Source organism: Hakea prostrata, chromosome 3, assembly GCF_041222555.1.
Source record: "Hakea prostrata isolate BN-2017 chromosome 3, UWA_Hpros_2, whole genome shotgun sequence".
In the NCBI taxonomy this organism is placed as follows: domain Eukaryota; kingdom Viridiplantae; phylum Streptophyta; class Magnoliopsida; order Proteales; family Proteaceae; genus Hakea; species Hakea prostrata.
This window is the reverse complement of record NC_142602.1, coordinates 3,411,262-3,432,898: the sequence shown is the minus strand read 5'-3', so window position 1 is coordinate 3,432,898 and position 21,637 is coordinate 3,411,262. Positions and strand designations below refer to the sequence as shown.

Here is a 21,637-nt window from a genome sequence, read left to right as displayed (position 1 = left end):
CTTACAGTTATTCAGTGAATGGCAGAGAGGAATGGAGAAATTGAAGGATGCATATGGAGTTCTTTGCAGACAAAGAAGCTTTTATAATTGAAGCAATGATGATCTGCCAGTTCATCATCCACAAAGAAGAGTGAGTAGTGTTATTTATAAGGGACAAACGATATTGAATGAAAAGGTATCAAAGTTCATAACTATATATATAAGCATTGATGTTTTTGTGATCTTTAAATACTAAAAAATATATTTGTTTTGTGATCATAAGAGAGCACACTCCGATTCTGATCATTATCACAAACATGAGAAAGCTATAAACAAAAGAGGAAGAAATAGACGTGGGTCGTTCTCACTGAGTTCTATATTTGGTGCCAAAACCATCTTATTGGGTTTTAAGGTATATAAAGCAAAAATGACAAAAGTTCAAAAATCAATTCTTTCTCTCCTTCTATGGTATCTAAGTAAACTTTGTTCTAGTAATAGAAATTAGAATTACACACAATCAATTTCAATACTATGTTTAGTATTTTATGTTTTTTGGTTGGTAGAAAACTTGTCTAGCATTTCATCATCGCATAAGTGAATTGAATCGAATCCAAATAACCATTAAGAAGTCAAGTGTTGGTAGTCTCAAGACCTAGAGATTTTAATCATATGGATCTAAGGTGGCAGGCATTAAGAAACACTTCTTTTTTTTGTTGGGGGGACCAGGGGGAGGATCTGACGTTTATAAGGAACATTCGCACAAGTGAATTGACTCCAAATAACCCTTAAGAAGTCTAGGGTTTGCAATCTTGAGACCTGGAGATTTTAATCATATGGGTCCAAATTTTTTTTTTGGATCTAAGGTTTAAAAAGAACAACGTAAGCACTCTTCGATTACATCTTCAGGAAAATTTTTACATAACTAATATAGGCATGGTGTTTATATATATATAAAAAAAAAAAAAAATATATATATATATATATATATATATATATATATATATATATATATATATATATATATATATATATATATATATATATATATTATATATATATATATAAGAGATGTATATTATTACATATGCCATTAGCAATAGTCGAACTCACAACGTCTTCACTATGAAAACTCTGCATTGGCAGTACCTTGATAAGTTTTCTCATAAGATTTTGTTATGAATTTGTAAAAGGTATTGTTTCTTCTTAATCAACACCAGGCGTGTGCAAAGGGGGGGGGAAAAAAGGGTGGGAAAAAATACAAGGTCCCATGTATAGGGGGTGAGGGAGAGGAGGGTTTTGTGGAAAAGGATAGGGGGGTCTCACTTTTACTCCCAACTTTCCCAAGCCCACCAATAGGAGGTTTAAAATAGCGGGTGGGAAAGTTGGATCGCATCGCAGACAAGTTTCTTTGATTCAAGGAAACTTGTCTCCTACTTTCCCACCCCAAACAACTAAACAATCCATCATTTTGGGATGTAAAGGATAAGTAAGAAATCTACATTTTTTTCAAGAATTTTCCCACCCCTTTTTTCCCACCCCACCTTTATTCTAGCAAACAAACGCAACCCTAATGTTTTGATTTATTCAAAACATTTTAAATTTCATATTATTAAATTTGACTCGAATTCCATTGGTCATTTCTATCACTCCTTTATGATTAATGGGGGAAGATTCGAGAATTAAATTGATTGTAATCTTCTTTGATCTCGATGGAAGTTAATCAAATCTCATCTCACCATAGATCGTTCTATAACGTTTAATGTGAATCGGCTATTCCAAAACGATGTAAACAAAGCTCGAACTCAATTGATTCATCTGTTTTTATTTCAATTCTGAAAATCATTGAAAAAAAAAAAAGAAAGCACTCTGAACTCATGAAAGAGAATTAGCAACCTTCTCTTGTTTAATGAAAATTAGGATTAGGGTTACCATAAATTATTGCTAACACTAAAAATAGAATATATTAATGGAAGATACCAATTAAGGGGACAACATTGGACCCTTGCGAAGGGATATGGAGTTAAGGTCATTCATTTATAGGCCGACCACCATGGTGATTTAGTTAGTTTATAACCATCAATTAATTTAATTATAAAATAAACCATCTCTATAAATTATGAGCTTTCACCAGCCGATCAATAAATGATTCAAATTCCCAAGTAAGATTTTCCTTAAGCTGCGTTTGTTTGCAAAGGTGGGTTGAGAAAAAAGGGTGAAAAAAAAAACATGTGGGTTCTAGTGGGGTGAAGGAGAAGAAAAGGAAAATGAAATGATTTTGGAAAAAAGTGATAGTAGTAGGTCCCACTTTTTACTTTTCTCTAACTTTCCCACAAAGTCCCACCAAATATGTGGGGTTTTAAAATGGCTTGTGGTGGAAAAGTTGTGGTGGACAAAGTTGAGCCACTTCCGGGCGGCTACATCGGGAGACAAATGGACAAATTTGACTCGCATGGTGGAGATCATTAAATTTCACACTATACTTTCCCACCCCAAGCAACCAAACAATTTATCATTTTGGGATTTAAAGGAAAAGTATGAAATCTGCACTATTTTCAAGAATTTTCCCACCCCACCTTTATTCCAGCAAACAAACGCTATAAAGATTATTAATATCTCCATTTCTTTTCACAATCATAAATTTTGGTCGGTTTGTGGTTGGTTTAACCGATCGGGTCATAGTAGAACCGCGCCCTGAAAGAGACCATGAAATAAAGTAAGGCAGTTAATTAATGATGTTTGTGTGGTAGATCTTGATCGATGGAAGCTTGGGAGTGAGGGACCCACCTCTCAATAAATCCTTTGACCCTGATTTTACTCAACCTTTAAATAAAGTTAATCTCATTCCATTATTAAACAAGATATACTATCAGTGTCGAAACTTTTTTTTTTTTTTTTTCAGAAAAAAGTGGAAACCTTTCGTTCATATATAATTAAAAAAATACATATTATACAATAAAGTTTGAGTAGGAAAAAATATTATATATACTATCAGAGAGAGTCAAACCCGTAATATCTTCACTAATAATTATATAATTCAAGCTTTCAAAGAAAGTATCCTCATGCAACCATGAAAGTGATAGGGTGAGAATAATGTTTAGGTCCCCCTAACTTTGCATTCTACCTAATTATAGCGAAAGATGCATTGATGGATAAGTATGCAATTAAGGGTTGGCAATGGAAGAAAATTTTGTTTGAGAGAAAGGAACATCGTTTATCTTTTTCTATCTAACAAGATTACTTATACGACTTTTGCAATTTGATATTACAAAACAATATAAGTAGGACCATTTCCTAAGCCATTAATGGATTAGACGTTTAATCTTAACGTTGACACCATTCTTGGGCTTAATCTTAATCCGTACTCTATATTTTTGATATATGTATTTCGCTAATGATAAGACATTGGAAAGTTAGAAATGTGAAGATTAACTTTGGAATTAAAAGATTGTAAGATAAATAGAACAAAAAGAGAGTTGAAGGAAAATTAAATGTATAAATATTTTTACTAAAAATGATAGTGACACGAATACCAATGCTTCTAATAGTCAAAATTATGATCAAATAGACCATGTATCTTTAATGCGTTATTCAATAAATGCTGCAAAGTAATTATCTTAGATATTTATTTGGATCTACCAATAACAATGAGTGTGATATAGATGAAAGGATGGAGAAGCCGAAAGGTGCTTAACGATGTTACGTGATAAACATATGCCAATTAATTTGAATGAAAATTTTATAAGATCGTCAAATTAACTATGATTTGTGAAGCATAATGTTGGACAATTAAGAAAACTCATATGAACAAAACAAGTGTAGCAAATATGAAAATGCTAAAGAGTATCCATAGCTAGCCAGGCGGTCCACGTCTGTGTTTCGGGGAGGACGTTTTGGTCACTTTCCAATCCCTTGTTCCTTAACTCGAGGAAGTTAAGTCCAGTGTGTTGTTCTCGCCTTTCTTAATAGGAGTTTAATTACCAAAAAACAAAAACGTGGAGGAAGTAACAATTTATTGGATCCGACTTGGGTATTGCACTAATTCATGATAAGATGAGATAGAGTTGCTTAGAGGTGGTATAAACATTGTCCAAAGAAGGCCCGGGAAAATTTAAAATTTATTTTTTATTTTTTTCAAAAGTGGCACTTTAGGAACGTGGGGGGATCTGATCCGGACTCGTATAAACATTGTCCAAAGAAGGTTGTTAGAGGCACAAGCTAGGAAAAATGATGGTATCCAACTAAATAGAGCTAAGAGTGATTGGGGTAAACCTAAGAAAAGATTTAATAAATAAAAAATTTAAAAAAACTGGTTTCTTCAAATATTGAACATGATACACGATTTTCCTAACACGTGTGAAATGTCGGGTAGAGACTTCAGTAACTGAAATATTCAATAAATATTCCTTTTCTTTTTTCATTTTAGATTTTTAAGGAAGACCAAATCTACTAACTCCAACGTCGGTCCAGATTTCCAGATGGAAAGCTCACAACTCGAAAAGCGAATAAACCAATCATCCTGGATTCCTCCACCTAAAAAGGGACCAGGAAAAAAAAAAATTAAATAAAAAACATATAAAAAAGGTTTTTCAACTTGACAATAAATTCTCATCACTTGCAATTTCTTGTGATCCTTTACCTAAGATTGCCATATGGGACAGTAAATTATTCAAAAGTTATAATTAAAAATCAAATAAGAATTCAATCTACTAAATCTTTAACAATTAAAATTGATTTTTTTCTTCAAATTTTATTAGATTTAATTTTTAGTTAGATTTTATCTGTGACGGTAGAATAATTACGTGTAGTTGACAAAAAAAAAAAAAAAAAAAGAATAATTACGTGTCACAATCCTAAATACGAATTATAGGATGTGAGAATCTTAGAGGATTTGAACCCATCTCTTGTTAGAGGCTTAATGTATGACGAGGTATGTGGTTACACGTTACATTCCCTCACAAGCCCCCAATCACGATGACTGACACCAAATTAGTTAAAAATGATAAATTATTAAAACGAATTATTTGATTTATTTAAATGTGAGAAAAAACAAAACACACGACCACTTGTAAGTATAACTTACTTTAAATTAAGGGCAAAATCATCTGATTAGATGTTAGATCAGTATTAGCAGGATTAATATTTAAAAGCTACTCTAATTTTAATATAATTATTTTTTGTAATGGATGATTAACACTGTAATCTTTAACCAACACTCCGCTTTATAAACCGACATTAGCGGTCTAATCTCCAAGTAGCCGCTTCTTTCTCTACCCCTTTCGTTTTCGTCTCTGGAATCTTGATCGACGCAAGCACAGAAAATGAAATAATAAAGAAACCAAAAAAGAAGAATAGAATTAAACAAAGAGATCAAGTAGCAACTGTACCAGATAGAACACATGAATTTGCAGAACAAGTTCGCTTTTCTGCAAATTTTGATCCCTCTTCGACTGCTCTAACTAAAATGAAAGATCGCAGGAGACGTGAGGTTCTGTCATGGAGCAGATTTTTCTGGTGCACTGTTATCGTTGTCTTCGTTTGTGTCGTCTTCACCGGCTTCACGTTCTCTACTTTTCGCCTCTTTGGAGGTAAACTTCTTCAAACACTTTCCTTTTTTTCTTTTTTTTTTCGCTGCCTTTCTGTTTTGGTTTATCTCTTCATTCATATTTTTAAACTCAATTAACTGTTCGATCAAAGGTTATTTTGCTTCTTCGAATCTGATTTATTCCATATATGCCTCCAAATCTGAGCACTCAACCAAAACCAAATCCTGTTTTTGCTGTATTTGATGTATTCTGCGCTTCTTAAAATTTAATATTGCAATAATTTTTGTTAGAATTTATTTTTAATCCAAGAGATCAGTTGCTTTGATCGAAAAGCTTCACGGAAATTAATCACCTAATAATTCGGCATTCGTTTTCAAATCAAAATTCTCCTCTTCAGCCGTAGTTAATGATCCACACATCTATGTTGATCGGTAATCGCATAATTGTTTTCTTTTCCTGTTTGTTCCGTTTTGTGTTTAATTCCAAAAGAGTTATTTCATTCAGTTCTGTAATCAGCGTTGCAGAATCCGGCACCGGAAGTTTTCTCCGGCGAGTATCCTTCCACACCGCCGGCCGAGATTCGAGAGACGGTTATCTTTCCTAATCAGGTGCTGATATTCCTTAAATACCCTCCCTCAGTCCCCTTATTTACGAAGGAGCTCCTTGACTGCGTCTACTTCCAACCGAACTCATCGCATCCCCAATCAAAGCATCCGCCAGTTCGGGTTGACGGTGACGATGCGAACAGCCAAATCGTACGGTGTCCGTCTCCTAACCGTCGAGGTGGGTCCACCATAACCGTATCTCTTGCCTGGAAATCCAACGGTCATCTTCCTATGAGGCCAGCCTACAGCTGGGATTCGCTAGTGTACGAAGCTTTGGTGGACCGCGACAACACGACAGTCGTCTTCGTCAAGGGACTCAATCTACGGCCAGACAGGATCTCCGATCCTTCCAGATTCGAGTGCGTGTACGGCTGGGATTTCAAGAATCCGAGGTTAGCTCTCAAATCAGAAACCATATCAGTTGCTCAGGAAATCGTACGGTGCAAAACCCCTTTGATTGTGCTGAGACGCACCTTTTCTCCGGAGGATCTCGATCGTCCACACGACCTCATCAAAGTATCCGTGAGGGTGAACGCCCCGAAGGGCAGGAAAGTGATCTTACACTCGGTGGCGCAGCCGCAACCGCTGCCGGTGCTGGCAACTGACGTGGATGCCGGAAAAAAGCACGAGATGTGCGTGTGCACGATGGTTCGTAACCAAGCCCGGTTCTTGAGGGAGTGGATAATATACCACGCACGAATCGGAGTGAACCGTTGGTTCATCTACGACAACAACAGCGATGACGACATCGAACACGTGGTAGACTCACTCGATGAATCTGGGTTTAACGTCACTCGACATCTATGGCCGTGGATCAAGACCCAGGAAGCTGGTTTCGCCCATTGTGCATTGAGGGCACGGGATTCGTGCGAATGGATCGGGTTCATCGACGTGGACGAATTCATACACTTGCAGTTACAATTTGACCCGAACAACCAATCTTTCCCCAGTAACCAAACGCTGTCGTCGATCCAGGATCTGCTGAGGAAGCAAAGCCCGAATGTTGGTGAGTTACGGTTATGGTGCCACAGTTACGGACCATCCGGACTCAAAACCGCCCCGGAAAGAGGAGTCACTGTCGGGTACACGTGTCGGTTGATGGTACCGGAGAGACATAAAAGCATACTGAGACCAGAAGCACTGAATCCAACGCTGATCAACGTGGTCCACCATTTCCACTTAAAGGATGGGTTCCAGTTCGCAAACGTGGATAGAGCGGAGATGGTGATCAATCATTACAAGTATCAGGTATGGGAGGTATTTAAGGAGAAATTCATCAGGAGGGTTGCCACGTACGTGGCTGATTGGCAAGAAGAAGAGAATGTGGGGTCCAAAGATCGAGCTCCCGGGTTAGGTACACGAGCAATTGAACCGCCTGATTGGTCGAACCGGTTTTGTGAGCTCACGGACACAGGACTTAGAGACTGGGTTTTGAGGGAGATGGTTGACCCCCATACACAGGAGCTTCCGTGGCAGCGACAACAGAAGGAGGACGAGGAGGAAGAAGATAGATTAGCATTGATCGAAGAGGATAAGATAAAGCACAAGAGAAGGAAACAAATACAGGGTGAGACGTGATCTAGAATTCATTTATTTTTATTTCTTAATTATTTTTTTTGTAGATATAGATGAAACACAGTCACACAAGAAGCTTCAGCTTTCCATTTTGTAAGTATCTACGCCTTGTTAGCAATGACTTTTTTTTGGTAATGACTGATGACCTCAATAGGAGGGTGGAGAAGCATCATCTCCTTAATCCTTGCTGCCCCTACTGCCCACATAGGAAGACGAAATTGGATTTTGCATTTTTTTTAATCATATATAGGTAGGCTTATTTATTTTAGACGCTAATTTAAATAATCTTTTCCAGCTTGTAGTTAAGGTAGCCACATCATATGGACACATGTCAAACTGAGAGTGGTCTATTTGAAACTTAATTTGTCGTGAGTCTGGCTCAACTCGAGGGCGTATATAGTGGCCATAGAGATTTTTTACCACAGATTTTACGTGGGGTTCATGTTTGATTAAAATAAAATAGTTTAAAAATAAGATTTTTTTTGGGTACAAAATAGCTTTGTTAAGTCGGAGGGTGAGGATATTAATATGCCTCAACAAGAGTTGAACCTATCATTTCTTCATTAAGATGTGTTGATTTCACCATTAGAACAGTTCTGTATTGGTTAAAAATGAGATCTTTAATGAGTTTTATATGAGCCCCAAACACTATATGTAGTAAAAAAAATCACGACAATGCTCCTTCAACAAGCAGGTGATGTGAGACTATTAAAGTTATTGTTTTTCTTTTGTAAAACTAATAATTAGATTAAAAAGAAATACGGATAATATTTGTAAAAATGCATAAAAACATTATTTTCCTATTTTGGCTGTGAAATTCATGACTATTTAGTAATCCAATAGGTGTTTCTATTTGGAAAAACATCAGTGACGGTCAAAATTGTTTTTACAAGTAGATAATTTACTATTTTTGCTATTTTGGCTGTGAAATTTAGGATTATTTAATAATCCAGCAAGTGTTTCTATTTGGTAAGACATCATGATTGTCAAAATTGTTTTTACAAGCAAAAAACTTATTAAGCGTATGATAAAATTTGTGTATGGAAGGTAAATCCACTATCAGTATGGCTTTAATAGATGATTTTTATAGAGCTTTTATGTTTAGAATATCAAATTTTATGAATACTCTTCTCTAAAAAATTTTTCACTTAAACTTACTCACTTTTTGCGTTGAGAAACAAACATATTACTCAAAAATTTTTAAAAAAAATAAATTTTGGTTTTTAAAGTTGAGAAACAATGGATCATTAAACTCAAAATTCGAAACATAATATATATTATACACTTACCATTAGAAGTCAAGCCTTACCAACAAAAATTATAGAACACATTAAAAAAATTCAAAAGTTTGTTAGGTTCATAATATTTAAATTGTTTAACTGTATACCTTAATATCCTCTTTGCCTTTAAAATAAATAAGTACAATTTTGGTCAAGATGAAAATGGTTGGTAAATTTTATTGAAAATAATTTGAAATGGAAAAAAAGTGGGCAGTAAAAAATTAATAATTATTAAAAGAGGAAAAACTATAAAAAAAAAAAAGTTAAAAAAAAAACATAAAAAAAAACTTCAATCATTTTACACAAGAAGATGTTTATTCCATAATGGACAAATTCTATGGATTTGGAGGCTATTATTTTAAATAAAATAAAACAAAAAAAAAAAAAAAAAGTTCCATGATTCCCATGAGATTAAGATTTTACGTTTAAATTAAATATATTGTCTATTTTTTCTATTGCAAACATATATTAAAAAAAAAAGAGAGGAAAACATCCACATAAAAAGGGCATGAAAATCTTTGCATTTGCTTGGGTGTTGCTGCACTATGTTGATCTAAAATATTTATTAATTAATGGATAACTTCATTCACTGTATCCCTATTTCCTACCCATATCCCTAAGAGATCTAATGTAATAATTGATCTCTTAACTAGGAATGCCCTTTGGATTTTAGGCCAAGTAATAAAATTGAATTTACTTATACAAAACAAACAAGACAAAACGAATAGCGAAGATTTTAAATTGGACCGGTCGCCTTAAGGAAGAAACGAACCCTAAAGCAGAATTTGGGTGAAAATAGCCGTTAAGTGAATATAGCCGTTGCAAGGCTGAACTAGCTCCGAAGCTATATCTTAAAATTCGAAAATTCGACCGTTAGCAGAGAGAACGTCCCAGATACCCTGTTTCCTCTGTGCAGAAGAGAAACGTTTCTTCTTCCCTCATCAAAAAAACCTTGGAGAGAAAAAATGGCAGGAGAAGAAAAGAATAGTCCGCAAAATCTGAGTGGCCCATCGAAGCGATCGGCGGCTGTGGAAAATGGTGGAGATGCTGCTAACGCTTTCAGCCCTGGATTCCGATCGGTCGCCGCCATGGCCGGTTGGGATGAAGAGGCAATTATTCTCGCCACTCTCGTCGTAGAAGATACACCAGAGAGAGAAACGAAGGTGAAGAAACGTGCCCATTTGCAGATCAAGAGCCCTCCAACCAGTTCAAGAAGGCAAATCCTTTCTCCATCATTTTCGTCTTTCTTTCCTTTTGAATTCCTTCCACCTCTAAAATGGGTTTTTTGTTGTTTCACTGCTCAGAAAGCGTAGATCTAAGAAACGGAGTTCTGATTCAATTCCCATTGGTGTTCTTAATCTTGATGATGAAGAGATTGTTGGAGAAGGTATGGGGTTTCCCTCAATCTTTTCAATCTTGTAGCCTCCCCTAAGGTTTATTAAAATGCCGATCTGGGTTTTCCTGCTAATCAGAACCTGCTACAAAGAAGATGGAACCGAAAAATGATGTGAACAGGGAAAATCAGGAAAAAGAAGGTGAAGTGGCTTTGCGAGCAGAGGCTTCCGGAACCTCTTCTTCTGGTTTGGCACTTCCTTGTATGGATCGATTGAGGGAGGAGCTTTCTTGCGCAGTGAGAATCTTAATCTTAGATACCTTGATCTTTATATACTCTTTCTTACTCAGGATAATAAGTTTGGGCTGATCCCTTGTGCAGATCTGTTTGGAGATTTGTTTCGAACCAAGCACCACTACTTGTGGACACAGGTAAGGAAAAATTAAATCTTGAATAGCATGTCGTTTGGTTTCTATTGAATTAAAATGGAAGTGCTGTTTCATCTTCTTCCTCTTTTTTTGGTGGGTAGTTGCAGTCATTGAGAGATTTCATGTTTGTACTGCAGCTTTTGTAAGAAGTGCCTGAAATCTGCTGCTGACAAGTGTGGCAAGAAATGCCCTAAATGTAGACAGCTAATCAGGTATTAGAGGTCATAAATTCATGAGGCTGAAGGGATTCTTCCTGTGTCTTATCTAATTCTAGTTTTTGCATAATTGCAGCAATGGGAGATCATGCACAGTGAACACTGTTCTTTGGAATACGATACAGCTTCTGTTTCCACAAGAAGTTGAGGCAAGGAAGGCTGCAGGGGCTCTAAATGACCGTGAATTCGCTCGGCAAAGTCCTATAAGAGGAAGCAACGACGCTCTCGTTGCTAGCAGAAGAGAGTCAAGAAACAGAGATGTTACTACCAGAAGAAGGGAAGTGCCCATTCAGGTAGAGGATGCTGCATTAGCTTATAGATTGCAGAGGAACAGAAATGTCACTGCAAGAAGAAGAAGGGAAATACCCAGTCAGGTTGAGGATGCTGGTTTGGCTTTTAGGTTGCAGAGTGACGGATATGTTACAGCAACAAGAAGGAATGTGCCTAGTCAGGTAAGAGATGCTGCATTGGCTTTTAGGTTGCAGAGGGAAGAATTCATGGAAGCCTTTTCACAGGTACAACCCAGGAACCCTTTAACATCAGCAAGGGCAAATTTGAGAGCTCTGGCTTCCAGGGCCATGGCATCATCACCCACAGCCGCCATCAACCTTCGTATAAGAGACCGGGCGCTGTAAACCCAGCTACAGTTTCAAGGGCTGAAGTTCTTTCTGCAATACTTCATTCCTTATTTGACTCGATTATTGTTCTTTGTGTCTCTCTATACTCCTAGGTTCTACAAGAGATTCCTACTTTATTTGGCCTTTTAACACCATCTCGTTTGAAACTTAAGGTATATTCTGTGCCTTCTATTATGTGTAAAATGACCAACATACCTTTTAAATTTGCCTGTGAAATATGGGTGAAGTCGATTTTCCTGAGAATTAAAATAGGGTAAGTTAGTCAATTTTAAATGTTTTAAATAAAAGTAGAAGTATTTGGATAATTTCATAATCTATTTTAACATTGTAGGTAACTTTGTAATTTACAATTTTACCTGTAGGTGCCATGTAATTTATAAAACAATAGTGACTGATCAATAATGTTACTCAAAATATGGGGGGATGCAGTGTAATTTGCTTTTAATTAATTATTATTCTTCCGCCCAGGTATGTGCAGTGATGAGACAATAGTAAGTGATCAAGAATTTTGCTCAAAGTATTGTGATTTTAAGATGTAGTCTCCTCATTAAATTATCCTTAATCAAGGGATGGGATCACTGTGAAAGTAAATCTATTGAATAGGTATTCTCATGATATATAAATATAAATATTTTTTTTTTTGGTGTTAGATATATACATATCTCCTGCAGTAGTTATTTTCATTAGTGTAATCTTCTATTTTAGGTAAGAGTATTTTTATTATAAGAAAGTAAAACTTCTATTCTCTTCCATTCTCTCCCATTCATGTATATGAGTATGTTCATCAGAGGGAGCTTTGTCGTGCAGCAGGTTGATTATATCCTCCTGAGAGGGAGCTTTGTTACGTACTCAACAAACTCGCATGATAAAATTCAACGATTCTTCAAAGAGCAAAAGAAAGTATCCATCCTTGTATTTATAATATTTTTTCTAAAATCTAATTCCTTAATTAGATTTTTACTTAAACTCAACTAAGTGAAGAAAAGTAATAGAAAAAGAAAGTATTATCCTTCTATATATAATATTTTGTTTATTTTCTTCAAATCCTAATTCCTTAATTAGAGTTTTGTTTTACTTGGAATCAACTAAGTGAGGGATTTGTTAAAAAAAAAAAACTAAATGAGGGAAAACAATATCAAAGTCAGGTAACTGCGGCCCAAATTATAGTGGAACCCAATTACTAGGGTTAACATATTTATATACATCAGTTATCAATAAGATTCATATGAAATATTGAGTCAATTCTAAAACTTCAAGCATAACCCTACTTATCTTTCTTGCCTTCTTCCTCATGGCAAACGTTCCTCCATTCCCACCTCTTGCAGCTCCTTCTGACACTGCCCAACATGTTCAACAGCTTCTATCATTGCTGACAAGGGAAGAGAATAGGATAAGAACTGCGGCTACCATGCTGGTTCCTCTCACTGCCGATCAAGTTCAACGAGTTCTATCGTTGCTGAAAAAGGAAGAAGAAAAGAAAAACAGAAGGATATCAGTTTGTTTGGATGATGATATCTTGTTTAAAATTCTCCAGAGATTAGAAGCTGATACCTTGTTCAATTTAAGGGTGGTAAGCAAGCAATGGCATAATTTGATTTTTGATCCTTACTTTGTTATTTCCCATTTCTCTTATGAGCCACCGCCTGGTTTACTGGTCCAAACCCAGAGCCTATTATATGGTTCTTATAAATTGGGTTTTCTAGATCTGAAAGGAGAAAAGATTGTGATGAGGTACTTGGGAATAGATGTTGAAAAACCAGTAATTGCTTCTTGTAATGGTCTTGTTCTTGTTTCGAAATTATCCAAATCGAGGAGATTATTCTGTAGGAAACCTTTTTAATAGAAAAGGAAAAATTTTGCCTCTGCATAATTACGATGATGATTCATATCTAGACAAGGTTCTTGGGTTTACATACGTCAAAGATACAGGGGAGTATAAGATCGTGTGTCTGATGTGCAAGAAAGATTACAGTATTCACTGGCCGATGATATTCACGCTTGGGTCCAATACATGGACACAAGTCAAGGAGTCTGAACCAGCACACCACTTTTGGAATGAGCTTGGCTTTGTTGATTTTAATGAAGAGATTGCAGACAGGTATCTATGCATGTTGACACCAGTTTGTATTAACAATTTCCTACATGTGCTAGTTGAAAGCGAACATGTAGAGGGTGAAGAAGTCTTGGAAGTCTTGGTAACCATAGACACTAAAAATGGAATTTTTCATAAGAATTTACTACCCTTTGAATCTGAATCAAGGGGTGAACTGATAAATTTTGGAGGGGTTTTAGGTTTTCATGTCAATTACAATAACCAAATTAACATATGGGTTTTGAAGGACTTGTACAAAAAAGAGTGGATTCAAGTACATTCCTTGCAAATTGAAGATGCACCTTATGGTTTTGAATCACCTCTGTTGCTTGGTAACCTTGGAAATGGAGAAGTACTATTGTATTCAGACAATGGGAGTTGTGACTCTTGTCATGTATTGCATGTGAATTTTTTCTATGCATTGGATGTCGAGTCGCAAAAGGTGATTAAGCGTTTTCCACTTCCCTTGGATGATCGACGTTTTTGTTTGCAGCATGTGAACACCCTCATTTCAATCAAATCATTGTAACCAAGTCCCAAAGTTTTTGCTATTCTTTACTCATTGGTTCTTCTTCACCTAAGTCTCTGATTAATGGTCTTAGGGTCTGTTTGGTTACATGAGTCTGGAGATTTCAAATATCTAGAGATTTCAAATCTATAGATTTTAAGTCTATGGAGTTATAATTTATAAAATTAGATGTTTGGTTGTGGAATGAAATTTGTGGATTCATCCTAAAAAATTATTTGATTGACGTGATTTTTGTAAATGTACAAATGTATAGCTTTTTTGAAATCTCTGGATTTCACCCCTTACCCATAAATCCACAGATTCACGTTTTTAGTGTAAAAATGTGAATCTCTAGATTTCATGAATCTATAGATTTTTACAACCAAACGGGTAAAATTCTCAGATTCATGAATCCAGAGATTTGAAATCTCTGGATTCATGTAACCAAACAGGCCCTTAAAGAATGCTTAGAATTATTTTGTAAAGGATCTGGTCAATGCATTAACAGATCGAAATCATCAGTTTTTTTCAGCCCTAATACCCCAAGCAGATGGAGAAGGTGGTTCTCTCGTTCTTTAAGGCTGCCTCAAGGTCTTATTCCGAAAAAATATCTTGGCATTCCTATGGATTTCCACAAATATAAGGCTGACTTTCTCCAAGGGATTCAAGACCGTATTCACTCGAGGATTGCTGGCTGGAAAGGCAAACTATTATCTCAGGCTGGTCGTGCTGTTCTAATTAATTCGGTCACCTCGACTATCTCTAATTTTGCTGGGTTGCATCTTGTGCTTCCTAAATACCACCATGATGCTGTACGGATAGCACAAGCGCGGTTTCTTTGGGGTGAGATCCCTTATGGAGGGAAAATCCAATGGATTGCTTGGGAGAGAGTATGCCAGTCTAAATGCAATGGGGGACTTGGCTTCAAAATTTCTCAGCTGCATAATCTTGCTCTCATCTCAAAGTTGGCATGGAAAATCTGGTCTGAGCCAAATCTCTGGTGGGTACAGATTCTCAAAGCTACCTATTTCCACTCGTCTAGTTTTCTTGAGGCTGATAGGGGGTCTAGACCTTCGGTTCTGTGGAGAGATATTATGGCAGGGCGTGATGTCATTAAAAAAGGCTTGTTGTGGAGAATTGCTGATGGAAGATCTATTAAGATTTGGGAAGATGCGTGGATTCCCACTTCTAATAATTTCAAATTGATATCTGCTAAACCTCTTGACTGCTCTCTTTGTTGGGTTTCTGATCTGTTAGATGAGCATCGATGCTGGAGACTTGATGTGCTTCATCTGTTGTTTAATCCCCTTGATGTTATAGAGATACTTAAAATTCGCCCGTCGTTTGTTGAGAGGGAGGATTTTTTGGTATGGGGACCTTCCGTTAATGGGGCTTACTCTGTCAAGTCTTCATACAAGCTGCTGTTTAATGAGCTTCAGCTTAGAAACTCTCAAGCTCCTTCGACTTCTTCATTACATTCTTATCAATTAATGCCTTCATATATGTGGAAGATGATTTGGAATGCTACAACTCTGCCAAAAATCAAGTTCTTCTTATGGCGGCTGTTTGCTAATGGATTGCCATCTAGCTCCGCTCTTTGTAGAAGAAATATTTCGGTTGATCCAATCTGCTTACGTTGTGGTCTTGAGACTGAGACTGTCGACCATATCTTCTTCAGATGTCAGTTTGCTCAAGCTGTTTGGTTCGGTTCTTCCTTATCACAAGTGTTGGATCTTTCTGTTGAGAATATATCTGTTGCTTGGCTTGATGAGTGGTGTTGTTTGAAGAGGAGGGATAAAAAGGCTGTTGTGGATCCGTTTTGTCTTGCCTCCTTTCTCATATGGTCCATTTGGAATGCTCGCAACTCGTTATTATTTAAGGCTACTTCCTTTTCCCCGGTGGAGGTAATCTGCAAGGCCCAAGCTGCTGCGTCGGAATTTCTGAATGTTTGGTCTTCTAAACCGTATTCTACTGCTGAACTTTTCTTGCCGGGTTGGAGCTGCCCTTCAGTAGGATGGATTAAAATCAATTCGGATGCTGCTTTTTGTGACGGTCAGAATTCGGGAGGCATTGGTTTTGTTGGGCGAGATCATTCTGGTTCTATTCTCTTTGCAGTCTCTGATGTTAGAAGAATGAGCTCTGCTCTTGAAGGTGAGTTAGAAGCTATTAAAGAGGGTCTTCTGTTTGCTATTCAAGCTGATTTTCGTTTCATGGTGGTGGAGGCGGACTGCTTGTTTGCCATTTCTCAATTGCAAAATGGAGGCTCTGACATCCTTTCTATCTCCCCTCTTGTTGATGAAATTTTAGCTCTATGTGTGCCCCCCTTATCTGTTTCTTTCTCTTGGATTTCGCGCTCCTTTAACTTGGTAGCGGATGCTTTGGCCCGTCGTGGTCTGTCTTCTGGTTCTAGGCATTGTTGGCCTGTGAACTCTCCCTGGCTCCGGGACGTGTTGTCCCTGGAGCTTGGCTTGTGTAACCGCTCTCCCTTTGAATAAATTGTGGTTTACCAAAAAAAAAAAAAAAAAAAAAACCCAAATAATGACCCACTTAATCCTTTTATTAATCTAATGATTTGATTACCTTGAGCCTAGAAAGTATTCATCCTTCTATTTATAATATTTTCTCTAAACTCTAATTCCTTATTAGAGTTTTACTTTAGGGCCTGATTGGTTACATGAGTTTGGAGATTTCAAATCTATAGACTTCAAATCTATGGAGTCATAATTTATAAAATTAAGTGTTTGGTTGTGGAATGAAATCTGTGGATTCATCCTAAATAACTATTTGATCGACTTGATTTTTGTGAATGTGCAAATGTATAGCTTTTTTGAAATTTCTGGATTTCACCCCTACCCATAAATCTACCGATTCACGTTTTTAGTGTAAAAAGGTGAATCTATAGAATTCATGAATCTATAGATTTTTACAACCAAACGAGTATAATTCTCAGATTCATGAATCCAGAGATTTCAAATATCTGGATTCATGTAACCAAACAGGCCCTTAACTCAACTAACAAAATTAGAAAAAAGTATCCATCCTTCTGGTTATAATATTTTTCCTTAACTCTAATTCCTTTTACTCGGACGAGAGAAAACAATATCAGAGTCCTAACCGTTTTAGGCCATCATAGCTCAAATTATAGTGGAACTCGAACTCACCCACTAGGGTTAACATATTTATATACATCAGTTATCAATACGATTCATATCAAATCTTGAATGAATTCTAAACTTTAAGCATAACGCTACTTATCTTTCTTCCTCATGGCAAACGTTCCTCCATTCCCACCTCCTGCAGCTCCTTCTGACACTGCCGAACAAGTTCAACAGCTTCTATCATTGCTGACAGAGGAAGAGAAAAGGAAAAGGAAAAGAACTACTGCGGCTACCATGCTGGTTCCTCTCACTGCCGATCAAGTTCACCAACTTGTATCATTGATGCAAAAAGAGGAAGAAAGGAAAAGAAAAAAAAGAATGATATCAGTTGGTTTCGATGATGATATCTTGTTTGAAATCCTCCAGAGATCAGAAGCCGATACCTTGTTCAATTTAAGGATGGTAAGCAAGCAATGGCATAATTTGATTTTGGATCCTCACTTTGTTAATTCCCATCTCTCTCATGCGGCACGGGCACCGCCTGGTTTACTGGTCCAAATCCAGAGCCTATTCTATGGTTCTTTTAAATTGGGTTTTCTAGATCTGAAAGGAGGAAAACTTGTGATGAGGTACTTGGGAATAGATCTTGAAAAACCAATAATTGCTTCTTGTAATGGTCTTGTCTTGTTTCGAAATTATCCAAAACGTGGAGATTATTCTGTGGGAAATCTTTTTAGTAGAAAAGGAAAGATTTTGCCTCTGCAGAATTACAATGATTCTCACAATGATTCATCTCTAGACAAAGTTCTTGGGTTTACATATGTTAAAGAAACAGGAGAGTACAAGATAGTGTGTCTAATGTGTAAGAAAGATCCCAGAAGTTACTGGCCGATGATATTCACACTTGGGTCCAATACATGGACACAAATCAAGGAGCCTGAGCCGGCAAACCACTTTTGGGTAAACCACTTTTGGAATAACATTGGCTATGTTGATTATAATCTAGATATTGCAGACAGGTATGGATGCATGTTTACACCTGTTTGTGTTAACAATTTACTGCATTTGCTAATTGAAGAACGCGTAGAAATCTTGGTAACCATAGACACTAAAAATGGAATTTTTCATAAGAATGAATTACCCTTTGAATATAAATCAAGTTGTGGTGGTGAATTGACAAATTTTGGAGGTGTTTTAGGTTATCATGTCAATGACGAAAACCTACTTAAGATATGGGTTTTGAAGGACTTCTACAAAAAAGAGTGGATTCAACTACATTCCTTGCGAATTCAAAATAGACCTTATGATATTGGATCACCTTTTTTAATTGGTAATCTTGGAAATGGAGAAATATTATTGTATTCAGACAAAAAGCATGCAAAGGATATGGATTATTTCTATGCATTGAAGGTTAAGTCGCAAAAGGTGATTGAGGATTTTCCTCTTCCCTCCGATGATCGACGTTTTTGTTTGCAGCATGTGAACACCCTGGTTTCAATCAAATCATTGTAACCAAGTCCCAAAGTTTTTTGTTATTCTTTACTCATTGGTTCCTCTTCACCTAAGTCTCTGTTTCTCGCTCTATTTCGATGTCAATGGCTGTAAAGAGCAAGATTTTGATCACCAGAGGCACCGAATACATAGGCAAATTCATTGTAGAAGCAAGCGCTTGGTAAGGAAGAGCAGAGCTTCTGATCCTGCCAAAGCCAAGCTACTCAATTGTTTATTAATATGTTATCAGGATTAATTGATTATATACTTGGACATTTTCTGGATTCCTTTTAATTTATTTATTTGATTTGACAGGGAGATATTTATGAGCCGTATCATTATATGAGTTGCTTTAAATTGTCAGTATCATATATTTTTGGAGTGCTTGTTTGCTAGATCGGTATGGTTTGGTTCCACCTTCTCCTATGCCCTTTCACCACTAGTCCTACCATTTTGTTTTTATGTTATGGACTAGATGTAGGGGTGTAAATGGACCGGATTCGGATCGGATAGTGGTAATACCATATCCGCATCCTATTATATTTGGACGGATTCGGATAATATCCTATTGGTTTTCGGACGGATTCGGATAATTTCCTATTGGTTTTAGGACGGATTCGGATAATTATTTTCTCAAGTAGATTCTTCTAATTTTAAGTTTTAGGGAGAACCGCTAGAGATTTTAAGTTTTAGGGAGAATCACTGGAGACCAAAAGGTATACCATGGCCCCTCAGTTCTCTTGGTCACCCATTTGGCAATGGAAAACACTTGTGCCACGTAGACAGGACCGTTTTGGAAATTGGCCGATGATCATGATTTTGATTGGAAGGTATCAGTATGAGAATATACTTCGAATCCTTTTTCAACCCATGTACAGCCATATAGGAGATGCTTTGTCTATTTACGAAAATCTCCAACAAAATTGAAGATACTTCGAAAATGCCATTTTCTTGATGATGGCATTGCCCTTATTTGGTCATGAGTCTCATGACTTGGAAATTAAGGGACTAAGTACCTACTATAACCTAACCTATTAAAATCCCTTTATTTAATAAAATTAACTTCACTACTTGCCCACGGAATCCTTTTATGTATTTTGGATAAAAGTTACATAGAAAAGTATAGAGATATATCTTCAATAGGCACAGACATCTTCACACGTAATAGACTTTTGAATAGAGAAAAATGTCACAAATTAAGGGTGTCAATTTTGCAGTCTAAATCGTTAAAGTTGAACCAAATCGGTCTGTTATTGTCGGAACCGGCCCAAACCGAATCTTAATATGTTGTGTTTGGGTAGAGGGGGCAAAGCCCAAACGGTTTCAGCTAGTTCGGGCCAGCCCAACAACTTGAATCGCATGGCCCAAATCAACCATTAGTGAAGTACCTTTCTAATTTAACTCTATATTTCAAATTTTTAAGTAGCTTAACTCTTTTTTTTTGGGGGGGGGGGGGGGGTATTTCCATCATTCTAATTTCTTCCCTCAACCTTTGAGTTGTTTCATCAATCTAATTTCTTATTTTTTTTCATGAAAATCAATAAATCATTACCTATGGAGAAATTTTTATTGTTGATTGACTAACACAAACCGTTATAGTCCGAACCCAAACTGCACCAACCCTAAATCGAATCAAAATTGTTATTTGTAATTGGACTTGGTGTTTTTCATCGTGAAACCGTTAAGCCTAAACTGAAAAGTCCCAAATTGACCGTTAATACCCCTACACAAATCTTAGAATAACATATTTGTCTACTAAAAATCCTAAATTTCTAAAAATAGTTTCAGGATTTTAGGAAACTGATTCAACCCCCAACCCCAGGTCTAACTCCTCGTGGAATCATTGGTAGAAATTCATTGTAAAACCGCTACCGATTTAATTATAAATCAAGTGATGGGATCATTGCCAATAGAAGCAAACCTATTAAGAAAAAAAGTAATCTCGTGATATAAATATAAATATTATTAATTATTAATTGGTAATAATAATATCATTTAGAAGGAACTTTCTTAATTGGTAACCTTGGAAATGGAAAAATACTATTGTATTCAAACAACAGGATGATTAATGCCGTTTTGTAATTCTTGTGATGTTGTGGATGTCAAGTCTTTTTGTGCATTCGATGTCCAGAAGCGAGAAGGTGGTAAAGACTACTTTTCCACTTGCCTTGGATGATCGGCATTTTTGTTTGTAGCATGTAAACAGTCTTGTTTCAATCAATTCATTGTAACTCTAAGAAAATTAATGGAAAAACTCAATTCTCCTCTCCCCTCTCTTTGAAAGAAGATGAGCTACCTAACAAGTATTATCAATTTCTATTTTCTGATAAGGACCTGGCTAACAAAGACCGTTTAATTTGTAATTTCCTTATTTTTGATTAGTTCTTACAAATCATAGATACAAAAAGATTGTTTTTTTTTTGTTTACTCTTTCGTCTTGAAAGACTTACCATTATCATTATATGATGAACCGATGAGTTGTGAGTGATTTCTCAAATTTTTATTAATTGTTTATTAATTTATTATCAAGATTAATCGATTATATATTTTTGAACCTTTTCTGGGTTTTTAATTTATTAATATGATTTGATTGGGTGATGTTTATGAAGGAACATGAGCCGTATCATTATATGAGTTGCTATTCTTCTTCATGAATTGGATATTGAAACGTTTCTTCTGGTCTTCAAATGAGAAATCTTTAGTTAACACTGTTAGCTCTTCATCATTTTGCAAACCTAAAAGGGACGGTGGTTTAAACTTGAAAAAAATATATATTGTGGCATGAAATTTTGTGTACTTTCTAAGTGGTTCATAATATGAAAACCGGTTTTTTCCCCAAAAACCCCCCAACA

The 21,637-nt window shown here is 36.2% G+C and overlaps 1 protein-coding gene across 1 annotated transcript; it reads left to right on the top strand.

Annotated features, from left to right (window-relative positions):
* Positions 1–5,338: 5,338 nt before the first annotated feature.
* Positions 5,339–12,050, top strand: LOC149020073 (zinc finger (C3HC4-type RING finger) family protein). The gene is made up of 8 exons (XM_089148104.1): positions 5,339–5,564; positions 6,039–7,701; positions 9,986–10,198; positions 10,287–10,369; positions 10,455–10,612; positions 10,697–10,746; positions 10,881–10,955; positions 11,035–12,050. The coding sequence occupies exons 1-8, from the start codon at positions 5,441–5,443 to the stop codon at positions 11,591–11,593; spliced, it is 2,925 nt and encodes a 974-aa protein (XP_089004230.1). The 5' UTR covers positions 5,339–5,440; the 3' UTR covers positions 11,594–12,050.
* Positions 12,051–21,637: the final 9,587 nt, after the last annotated feature.